Source organism: Oncorhynchus gorbuscha, linkage group LG22, assembly GCF_021184085.1.
Source record: "Oncorhynchus gorbuscha isolate QuinsamMale2020 ecotype Even-year linkage group LG22, OgorEven_v1.0, whole genome shotgun sequence".
NCBI classification, from domain to species: Eukaryota; Metazoa; Chordata; class Actinopteri; order Salmoniformes; family Salmonidae; genus Oncorhynchus; species Oncorhynchus gorbuscha.
The window spans coordinates 10,730,791-10,742,575 of NC_060194.1; the positions used below are offsets into that span (position 1 = coordinate 10,730,791).

Here is an 11,785-nt window from a genome sequence, read left to right on the forward strand (position 1 = left end):
TAGACAGACGTGTCAATTTCACGTTTCGGGCCATAGTGTAAATGACACATTTTTATTTACATCATACATTCAACAATTCGACTCTTTCGAGAACACATTCAGCCCTACATTGGTCAAAAGTAGTACATTGTATAAGGAAAAGGGTGCCTTGTGGTATGCAGACTGAAATACTTCCTCTAACATTTTCTTCCACACAGGTTGCACAGATTGGTCTCTTCCTCTGCATCATAGTTTCCCCTGAGTGTATTCATAATCACATCCCTAGTAGGGATGGGCATGAGTAATGAAGTCCTCGAACTGATGTCAAAAACTCAATCTTTACCAGAGATTTAAATAAAAAATAAAAATATAATATTGTAAAATTATTTGGTCGAAATGTTGTCTTTAAGACTAAGTTAATTTGCATTGACTCTGGTGTTCCAATTGTACCTGTGCATTTGCGGGCTCCTTAAATTCTCTTTCGTGTCTCACTCAATTGCGTTCTGACCGCTCCTTCTACACACTCGTGCTGTGTTCGACTACAGAAATAAATACCTATAAAAACGTATCTTACTGATAGGATACACACGCTATATTCCTTACCTAATAACGACAGTTTTTAAACCAATTCTAAATGGACTGGTTTACTAAAGTAGGGAAATATGTGTTCCAACAATGACTTGCAGTTTTGGAATAATTGTCATTTTCCGACTTTGCTGTTGACACGAGTTACCCCAGCCACAAAGTCAAAATTGGCTATATCGTAAAAATTCATGAAAACCAACATTTGCATTTTGGTCTAAATTGAAGGTATGGGCTAGGCATAAGGTATCCGGTGTGGTTTAGGGTTAACGGTTAGGTTTAAAACAGTCCAGGGTTTATGATTTTGTAGCTGTGGTAACTAACGTTAGTGACGACTGTACTTTGCGAGCTACTAGTGACATTTTGAATTGGTACGACTCGGCTATTACCCCGGTAAACACAGACTGGTTCCACACTGAAAATAGGCAACAATATTAGTTTGAAGACAGAGCGTGTTATAATCCGAATCCTGGCCATAGTTCATCCCCATGCAGTGTTAAATGTAGAAAAATTCCAAGGAACAGCATAATAAACTAAATCGAACGTCTGTATATCGAAAAGAAGACCGATTTTGTGTTTTTTTGACCCTGAAAAATGTATTTCAACTGCCAAATTGAGTCACGTTTTAAATGAGCACTCATTGAGAATAACTTCCAGACACGAGATGCGAATCCCACTACTGTTTTTATTTTATTTGGCATGTTTGTTTTTTTACTATAAAATAGGTGTCTTGACTGTAATAAGCCTCTGTAAATGGCAGCTACATTATCATAATTAGGTACTGTTGGCATATAGATAAATGCACACACTCCAACTGTCAAAAAAGTTTAAATGCCAGGCCCTAATCCCTAGCGTCTTTACATTTTAATGTGACCATCTGTCTGCGTCTGTCATGCCAAGTCAGGCAGTCATGCATACTATAGAGGGGCTATTTTTTAGAAGGCTGATGAGCTATTGTCTCGATTCGTCTGCAGGTCTGGACTGCAAGACACTGTACAGGACACCTGTGGCATCCTCCAACTCGGAGAGCCCAACACAGAGCTGGAGTGGTGGTGAGTTACTTCTGTAGCTCAGTTGGTAGAGCATGGCGCTTGTAACGCCAGGGTAGTGGGTTCGATTCCCGGGATCACCCATACGTAGAATGTATGCACACATGACTGTAAGTCGCTTTGGATAAAAGCGTCTGCTAAATGGCATATATTATTACTCCTGTCACGCTCCAGCTGTATTTGTTCTGTTAGAATTAGTATAGTAATGCTCGAAGTGAAGTGACGTGTTTTGAATGAGTGTTAACTCACCCCCCACGTATTTATCTTATTAGACTTCCACTCGTAGAAGGCCATTTTATATCCAATTTGGGCTAACAACACTTACTTTGTACAACCTCTAAATAATACATGTACACCTTTTCTCAAACCCATAGTGCATGATAAGACTTGCTACACTATTAGCATATAAATGTAGGTATATCATGCACGTAATGCATTCAAAATGCTCCCAATGCTTTTTCCGTGTGGCTGAATGAAATGCAGCTGGCCGGACCCACTGACTGTCTCTCTCCCCCCAGAGGTGGAGTCGGGTAGTGACGTGGGCGCCTTGTCGGAGCGTGTGGTCCGCTACCTGAGGGAGCTGCCGTCCCCCGTCATCCCCCCTGGTGTTTACCCAGACCTGCAGGCTGCGCTGCAGCACGGCGCCGCGGGTACATGCCACATTTCACTGACCCCTGCTTGTGCGCAACTGCCCCCCCCCCCACACCAACCCATCCCTATCCCAGACGATACAGACCTAGGCTATAGAAAGTCACAGAATCACATGAAGCTGATTGTGTGGCGTGTCAATCGCGTGCCCCCCTCCTGCCTGTGAGAATAAGCCAGTAGTGGAGAGCTGGGGATGAACTAGTCACAGATGTCCCAAAAATATTTGAACTTATAAAGCTACCCTGGTCCCTGGGGATGCCAGGGACTTTGTGTGTATGTGTGCTGAGAGCGAGTTCCTTGTTGTGTGTTCACACTTGCTTGTGTGAGTAAGGGGCTGTGGTAACATGTGGTCTGCCTCCTCTCACAGACTTGGTGGCAAGCAGCAGTGGAGGCAGGGAGCTGAGCCTGGTCCTGGAGAGGGCCACTAGTGTGCCCCTGCACCATCGCCTCACTCTGCAGTACCTACTCACACACCTGGACAAGGTGGGCCAGGGCTCCCAGCTCAACGGCCTGGACCCTCACACCCTGGGCCTGGTCTTTGGGCCGCTGCTGATCCGGCCCAGCTCTGCTACTGGGTGAGTAGGAGAATACATGATCTAACATTCACACCCCTGAGTCAATATTTGTAGAATTACCTTTGGGCAGCAATTACAGCAATTTGGAATTTCCAACACATTACTGTTTCTTATTAAAAAAACAAGAAGTCAGTCTTTGTTGGTTGTTGTTGTTTTTACAATGTTCTAATGCCACATTCACACCACCCAGACATATGCCAACAAACAACAGAGTTGGGTCAGTGTATGCCGCTCGTCTGTGTTGGTTGCCATTTTGTTTGGTAATATTTTGTCCAATTCGGCATGTTCAATCCGCATTTGGTGTCAGGAATGGGAGTATTGTGTGAGCAGTGTGCAAGCATCATAATGGATTAAATTCATACTGTATAAACCGTTGCTTTTCACCAGTTCTCAAATTGCTTTACATTGGGGTAACTAAACTCAAACCCCACCCTTGTGATGCACAGCAGCCATTTTGTGTTGGATTGCGTAGTTACCACACAGCTAGTGAATATCCTCTTGAGATGGACAAGTGAGGGCTCCAATGGCACTGGTTTAGTGGAAGAACATGTGATTGTTAGTGCTCTCTCCCTCGTGTGACTCAAGAGAAAATTCCTAACGCTAAAAGCTGTTATTACAGACTGCAGTTGAGTACTTTTCCCCTGCCTCCTCAGCACCATGTGTTTGAATGACCTGACGCTGACTGAACATCTTATGACTATGTGTCTTACTCCCTGCTGTTGTTGATTGACAGGTGGGAGGTGGGGGAGGAGTTCCCTGCACTAGCGCTGGAGAGGCTGCTGATGGAGAGGGCCTTGGGACAGGAAGTCCCGCCCCCTGGTATGGATGGGTAGATACAGTGCTCTAAATTTGGAAGGCTCAATAGAAATGAATATAGAACCTGGACTGAATGGAAATTGTTTTTTTGTTTTTTGAATGGTTTGCACTATTTACTGTGCATAACTTAGTGCTGATTTGTACAGACTAATAAGCACACATGAACCATCCCCAACTAAAGATGATTTGGCTTGTGTATCAGGATTTGTATGTGTAAATGAGACCTTTTGTATTGAAAATCTCTTGTGATGTTTGCTTGTCCAAAACATTCTAATCTAATGGGGTTTTCGGTTGTATCTGTGTGTTTTGTATAGCTCTACCAGTCAAGCCAATGAAGGCCAAAACCACGACTCCAGCCATGACTGAGACTCACATACTGAGTGATTCCGAGTGGTACTGGGGGGAAATCTCCAGGTAAAGAGCCACTCGTGTATCAATAACATTTCTAAATCCTCAATTAAATAATTTACCACATCAACAAAATAGTTTTGGCCCCCAAGTTTTCTGAAGGGGAAAATGTTTTATTTATTTTGTATTGTTAAACTGTGTTAAAACACCAGCAAATCAGCTCCAAGTGATTTTAATAAGAGATTGCCTTTGGAAATTATTCAAACCCCTTGACTTTTTCCATGTTTTGTTAGGTTACAGCCTTCTAAAATAGTTTTTTTCCTCATCAATCTACACACAATACCCCATAATGACAAAGCAAAAACAGGTTTTTAGAAATGCTTGCAAAGGTATTAAAAATAAAACAGAAATACCTTAGTTACATAAGTATTCAGACCATATGCTATGAGACCCGAAAAAGAGCTCGGGTACATCCGGTTTCCAAATGTATTTAATATTAAAACTGAACTATTTACATAATTATTCAGACCCTTTACTCAGTACTTTGTTGAAGCATCTTTGGCAGCGATTACAGCCTCGAGTCTTCTTGGGTATGACGCTACAAGCTTGACACACCTGTATTTGGGGAGTTTCACCCATTTCTTCTCTGCAGATCCTCTCTAGCTCTGTCAGGTTGGATGGGGAGCGTTGCTGCACAGCTATTTTCAGGTCTCTCTAGAGATGTTCGATCAGGTTTAAGTCCGGGCTCTAGCTGGGCCACGCAAGGACATTCAGAGACTTGTCCTGAAGCCACTCCTGCCTTTTCTTGGGTTTGTGCTTAGTGTCGTTGTCCTGTTGGAAGGTGAACCTTCGCCCCAGTCTGAGGTCCTGAGTGCTCTGGAGCAGGTTTTCATCAATGATCTCTCTGTACTTTGCGCCGTTCATCTTTGCCTTGATCCTGACTAGTCACCCAGTCCCTGCCACTGAAAAACATCCTCACAGCATGATTCTGCCACCACCATGCTTCACAGTAGGGATGGTGCCAGGTTTCTTCCAGATGTGACCCTTGTCATTCAGGCCAAATAGTTCAATCTTGGTTTCATCAGACCAGAGAATCTTGTTTCTCATTGTCTGAGAGTTTTTAGGTGCCTTTTGGCAAACTGCAAGCTGGCTGTCATTTGTCTTTTACTGAGGAGTGGCTTCTGTCTGGCCACTCTACCATAAAGGCCTGATTGGTGGAGTGTTGCATAGATGGAAGAAACTTCCAGAAGGACAACCATCTCAACAGAGGAACTCTAGAGCTTTGTCAGAGTGACCATAGGGTTCTTGGTCATCTCCCTGACCAAGGCCCTTCTCTTCCGATTGCTCATTTTGGCCGGCCAGCTCTAGGAAGATTCTTGGTGGTTCCAAACTTCTTCTATTTAAGAATGATGGAGGCCACTGTGTTCTTGGGGACCTTCAATGCTGCAGAAATGTTTTGGTACACTTTCCCCAGATCTGTGCCACGACACAATCCTATCTCGGAGCTCTACGGACAATTCCTTCGACCTCATGGCTTGGTTTTTGCTCTGGCATGAACTGTCAACTGTGGGACCTTATATAGACAGGTGTGTGCCTTTCCTTATTATGTCCAATCAATTGAATTTACCACAGGTGGACTCCAATCAAGTTGTAGAAACATCTCAAGGATGATCAAAAGAAACAGGATGCACCCGAGCTCAATTTTGAGTCTCATAGCAAAGAGTCTGAATGCTTATGTATTAATTTTTTTTTAATTATAAATTTGTAACAATTTCTATTAACCTGTTTTTGCTTTGTCATTATGGGTATTGTGTGTATATTGCTGAGGGTTTCTATTTAATATATTTTAAAATTACGCTGTAACGTAACAAAATGTGGAAAAAGTCAAAGGGTCTGAATACTTTGCAATGTATGTGATCATATACAAATGTAAGCAAGGTTTGAAGTGGTTATGTTTTAATCAAATATTATATCTATTTGGGTTTCTTGCGGTCAATTTTACAATCTATTATTTGGAATTATGTTCCGGACACCTGACTATCCGCTCAAGACAAAATCGTCCCGTGGCTGAATGTAGTTGATGATCCCTGGCCTATAGTATTTATTTATCCAGTAACCACATTTTTGTGTGGATTAAAACTGGATTATAGTAAAAAAAACTATTTGTAGATTATGGTATACGATAATCAGCTCTCATGAAACAGCCTATTGTCGTCATGTGCTAGTCACTAAGTTGTATTGTGTGTTAAAGTAAAAAATATTGTGTAATTTGGTCAGCTGCGTAATTAACTGCTTTGTTCATTCATGTTAGAAATTGAGAGTTCCGGCAAAAGTTTCCACCCTCTCAAAAGGAAACTTTCAGCCAGAGTCGAAACAGTTTTAAGCACCTCCTTCGCCAAATCCTAATATGTCCAAATAACCAGTGACGAAAACCCCAAAATCGGAGCTTCTGCCGTAGTTGTCTCACGCATTCCATTTAGTCCCGGAAGATTCTTTGGTCTACGAGTAGAATCTGCCCATGGGAGATTATATTGTGAAGGATGTGGTGCTTTCATCAATTCACAATCCCCTTCAACTGTGCCATTGTTGTTTCCAGGGAGGAGGTGAACGAGAAGATGAGAGACACCCCTGACGGGACGTTCATGGTCCGTGACGCCTCCAGCAAACTGGAAGGAGAGTACACACTGACCCTCAGGTGAGAGGCTACTCCTAGTATCAAGTAATATAGTATATGTCTTATGTAAAGAGCGGAGGACAGTCAACATTACACATTTACTAAACGTTTGTAAATGGGTGATTTTTGATCTCCTTTAGAATGTGGAATGTAAGTTTGCTATTGCGATTCTTGGGTTCACGTAAGGAAAAAGAGCAAATGGTTCAAAAGGATCTACAGAATGAACCTGTAGATTTCAAATGTATTTCTTGCCATTGACATTGGTGTCTCACCGTTTCTCCACCACAGGAAAGGAGGCAACAACAAGCTGATAAAGATCTGCCACCGGGGCGGTCGCTATGGCTTCTCCGAGCCGCTCACCTTCACCACGGTGGTGGAGCTCATCAACCACTACCGCCACGATTCCTTGGCCCAGTACAACGCTAAGCTAGACACCCGACTCCTCTACCCCGTCTCCAAATACCAACAGGTACCTACTTTACACTACATGTACATTGACAACGACAGACAACTTTACTGTGCATCGAAATGGAACTTTGTCCTATTGCTGGCCTGCCTTTCTAACCTTAGGATTACCACTACTGCCACAATCTTCTGTAGTCTATGCCAGGACAACAGATGCATATTTCAGCCAACTCTTGAGATGCATACATTCAGTTAAAAAAAAAAAACATTCTCTCCACTCCTCGAATTCCAAAACATTGCCGGTTAGAGTGCAAGTTAGAATGACATTTTCACGGAAAGGTTTGATTCCTGCTCAATTTGTATTGCAGCATCATTGTCATCCCGCTTGATTGGCTGCTTTGTGAATATTGTCACTGACAGTTGTATAACGTTGCTTTCCTCAGGAGCAGTTGGTGAAAGAGGACAGCATTGAGGCGGTGGGCGAGCAGCTGAAGGTGTACCACGAGCAGTACCAGGAGAAGAGCCGGGAGTACGACGTGCTCTACGAGGAGTACACACGCACCTCACAGGTACTATACTGCTTCCTGTACTGTAAAGGGCGTACTGGGTCCATACTTCTGGAACACAGCTCTGTCTCAGGCTCTGTCCCAATACTCTGAAATGAGATATTTTTCTTGTATCCTTCTTTTATCCTTGCTCTCTAACCAATGATCTGAGAGGATAGGTGAAAAGAAAATGGTGGAAATTCACATCCCTCCTAACTGCCATTGCCATGAGTGGAAAAGCGAAGAAGATAAGACTCCATTTCAAAGTATTTCAAAGTCCTGTGTGGTTTAGTTGGTAGAGCATGGCGCTTGCAATGCCAAGGGATGTGGGTTCGATTCCCACTGGGACCACCCATACGTAAAATATACGCACGCATGACTGTAAGTGGTCGCAAAAGGAGAGGAAACAAATAGGAGGATTGCATTGGTCCCATCATGCGCCATGCTGACTTGTGTTCCCCTGTGTGTCTCTGTCAGGAGCTCCAGATGAAGCGCACGGCTATCGAGGCCTTTGGCGAGACCATCAAGATCTTCGAGGAGCAGTGTGAGACCCAGGAGCGCTACAGCAAAGAGTCCATCGAGAAGTTCCTACGCGAAGGCAACGACAAGGAGATCCAGAAGTACGCGTTTTGCCTGTCCATAGTGACATGGGTATTTCAACCACAGCTTGTGTTAAACTAGTATCTCTGTATGTATGTAGGCTGTATTTAAGACAATTTAAAACATCAGTCAATGTATTGTAAAGAACAGTCAAACAAGACCACTACCAATGAACCCCAGAGGTGATTTGTTATGGGCCCCCCCCTCTCACTTCAGGATCCAGAGCAACTCGGAGCGTCTAAAGTCTAGGGTGACGGAGATTCACGACAGCAAGAGAAAGCTGGAGCAGGATCTGAAGCAGCAGGCCACTGATAACCGAGAGATTGACAAGAGGATGAACAGCCTGAAGCCGGACCTCATTCAGCTAAGGAAGATCAGGGACCAGTACCTGGTGTAAGAAAACGCAATACTATAGAGACATTTTTTTGTTTACCATGAAACATTATGTTCGAGTGACGTGCACTCATCCCGACATCATCACAAAGCTCTGTAGCAGGATAGCTAACGCTGATGACCATGAAAACACGCAAGACTCATGGCTATAGCTATGTTCAACAAATTATATTATTTAAATATGCAGTTTATATATATTATATTACTATTTGTTGACTGAATTGAAGGGGACTTGTGTGCAATTCTGTTTCTTTGGTCTTGCAGATGGTTGACACAGAAGGGGACGAGGCAGAAGAGTATAAATGAGTGGCTGGGCATAAAGAACGAGGCAGAAGAGTAAGTGACAAAGTTGCAAAATTTGGCAAGTGTTTAGATTGTATGTTATAAAGCAATACCTGTTGGGTGCGTCTATAAAATGTGAATTTGAAACTGTTGCCTTGTATTCTGTATTGACGTTATATTGTTCTTGTATTTTGTATGGACGTCATATTGATGTATTTTCGGGGGAGGTATTTTATTAGGATCGCCATTAGCTGTTGCATCAGCAGCAGCTACTCTTCCTGGGGTCCACACAAAACACGAAACATGACATAATACAAAACATTAATATAATAGACAAGAACAGCTCAAGGACAGAACTACATACATTTTTAAAAAGGCACACGTAGCCTAAAAAATACATACATACACAAACTATCTAGGCCAAATAGGGGAGAAGGCGGTGTGCCGTGAGGTAGTGGTTTAACTGTTTTTTTGAAACCAGGTTTGCTGTTCATTTGATACATTTGAGAGAACTCGGGGGTTTTCTTTAATGGAAGCTTCTCTTATGTCAAATGTGTACTGGGGGGGATGTGGGAGGGGTCTCGAATGGTTGAGAGACAGCTATTGGGGAACTGTGGGGGGATCTTTTCAGGGTTCGGGTTCACGTTTTTTGGCCTGGTGGTAGATCGGTCAACATGCCCTTGAGCAGGTCATTGACCCTGGTTGCTACTGTGTGTCGCTAGGAAAAACTCCCTAGAAAGGCCAAAACCTAGGAAAAAACCTAGAGAGGAACCAGGCTATGAGGGGTGGCCAGTCCTCTTCTGGCTGTGCCGGGTGGAGATTATGGCCAAGATGTTCAAATGTTCATAAATGACCAGCATGGTCAAATAATAATAATCAAAGTAGTTGTCGAGGGTGCAGCAAGTCAGCACCTCAGGAGTAAATGTCAGTTGGCTTTTCATAGCTGATCATTAAGAGTATCTCTACCTCTCCTGCTGTCTCTAGAGAGTTGAAAACAGCAGGTCTGGGACAGGTAGCACGTCCTGTGAACGGGTCAGGGTTCCATAGCCGCAGGCAGAACAGTTGAAACTGGAGCAGCAGCACGGCCAGGTGGACTGTGGACAGCAAGGAGTCATCATGCCAGGTAGTCCTGAGGCATGGTCCTAGGGCTCAGGTCCTCCGAGAGAAAGAGAGAAATGGAGAATTAGAGAGCATACTTAAATTCACACCGGATAAGACCGGAGACGTACTCCAGATATAACAAACTGACCCTATCCCCCGACACATAAACTACTGCAGCATAAATATTGGAGGCTGAGACAGGGAGGGTCAGGAGACTGTGGCCTCATCCAATGATACCCCCGGACCGGGCCAAACAAGAAGGATATAACACCACCCACTTTGCCAAAGCACAGCCATCTTCAACTACCAAGGCTAGCACTGGAGTAATATGATCAAATTGTTTGGTTCTAGTCAGGATTCTAGCACTAACTGAAGTTTATTTAGTGCTTTATCCGGGTAGCCGGAAAGTAGAGCATTGCAGTAACATAGATGTAACAAAAGCATGGATTAATTTTTGGACTGAACGTTTCTGATTTTTGCAATGTTACGTAGATGGAAAAAAAGCTGTCCTTGAAACAGTCTTGATATGTTCGTCAAAAGATTAGGATCCAGAGTAACGCCGAGGTCCTTCACAGTTTTATTTGAGACGACTGTACAACCATCAAGATGAATCGTCAGATTCAACAGAAGATCTCTTTGTTTCTTGGGACCTAAAACAAGGATCTCTGTTTTGTCCTAGTTTAAAAGTAGCAAGTTTGCAGCCATCCACTTCCTTATGTCTGAAACACATGCTTCTAGCGAGGGCAATTTTGGGGCTTCACCATGTTTCATTGAAATGTACAGCTGTGTGTCATCCGCATAGCAGTGAAAGTTAACATTATGTTTTGGAATGACATCCCCAAGAGGTAAAATATATAGTGGAAACAATAGTGGTTCTAAAACGTAACCTTGATGAACTCCGAAATTTACATTTGATTTGTCAGAGGACAAACCATTCACAGAGACAAACTGATATCTTTCCAACAGATAAGATCTAAACCAGGCCAGAACTTGAACCGATTTGTTTTTTATATTTTCTGGGTCAATGTTTGACTTTTTCAAGAGAGGCTTTATTACTGCAACTTTTAGTGAGTTTGGTACACATCCGGTGGATAAAGAGCCTTTTTATTATGTTCAAAATAGGAGGGCCAAGCACAGGAAGCAGCTCTTTCAGTAGTTTAGTTGGAATAGGGTTCAGTATGCAACTTGAAGGTTATTGTAAACAAGTATATTGTATGTTTTGAATATTCAAAGAATAAAAAATGTATTAAAACAGTGTGGTGTACTGCAGGGAAGCTCTCTAGACCCTCTACTCTTTTCTATTTTTACCAATGACCTGCCACTGTCATTAAACAAAGCATGTGTGTCCATATTCTTGTTGTAAAAAGACATTTACACAATGACAATTATGTCCTTGCAACCAATTCTGCCCACTGAGAATAACCAGGTTGCCTTTCCGTAAAAGCTGCAATGCCTTTACACACTGCACCAGCTACCCAAAAGTAATCCTAACACCTTTATAAAGAATTTTGTAAAACATCCAGTGAGGCGATGAGTCATTAACACCCTGTCTCCCTCCTACAGCTCATACTCGCTGGTGGAGGAGGATGAGGGCTCATCCCACCACGACGAGTGCACATGGTACGTGGGCGACATCAAGCGCACCCAGGCAGAGGAGCTGCTTAGGGACAAGTGTGACGGCACCTTCCTCATCCGAGAGAGCCAGACGCAGAAGGGCTCCTACGCTTGCTCCGTGGTGTGAGTGTTTATTTCAGTGTGTTACATGTCAGTCAAAAGGGCTAAGATTAT

The 11,785-nt window shown here is 43.2% G+C and overlaps 1 protein-coding gene across 1 annotated transcript in view; it reads left to right on the top strand.

Moving 5' to 3' along the window:
• The window catches only part of LOC124009278 (phosphatidylinositol 3-kinase regulatory subunit gamma-like), a 61,799-nt gene that overhangs the window by 41,940 nt on the left and 8,074 nt on the right, over positions 1-11,785 (top strand). The window contains exons 4-15 of the mRNA XM_046320911.1: positions 1,536-1,613; positions 2,129-2,260; positions 2,626-2,833; positions 3,567-3,652; positions 3,964-4,063; positions 6,594-6,692; positions 6,960-7,140; positions 7,520-7,645; positions 8,099-8,241; positions 8,438-8,614; positions 8,879-8,950; positions 11,561-11,734. Of these exons, the coding sequence (XP_046176867.1) occupies positions 1,536-1,613; positions 2,129-2,260; positions 2,626-2,833; positions 3,567-3,652; positions 3,964-4,063; positions 6,594-6,692; positions 6,960-7,140; positions 7,520-7,645; positions 8,099-8,241; positions 8,438-8,614; positions 8,879-8,950; positions 11,561-11,734 (1,576 nt within the window). The remainder of the gene's footprint in view (positions 1-1,535; positions 1,614-2,128; positions 2,261-2,625; positions 2,834-3,566; positions 3,653-3,963; positions 4,064-6,593; positions 6,693-6,959; positions 7,141-7,519; positions 7,646-8,098; positions 8,242-8,437; positions 8,615-8,878; positions 8,951-11,560; positions 11,735-11,785) is intronic.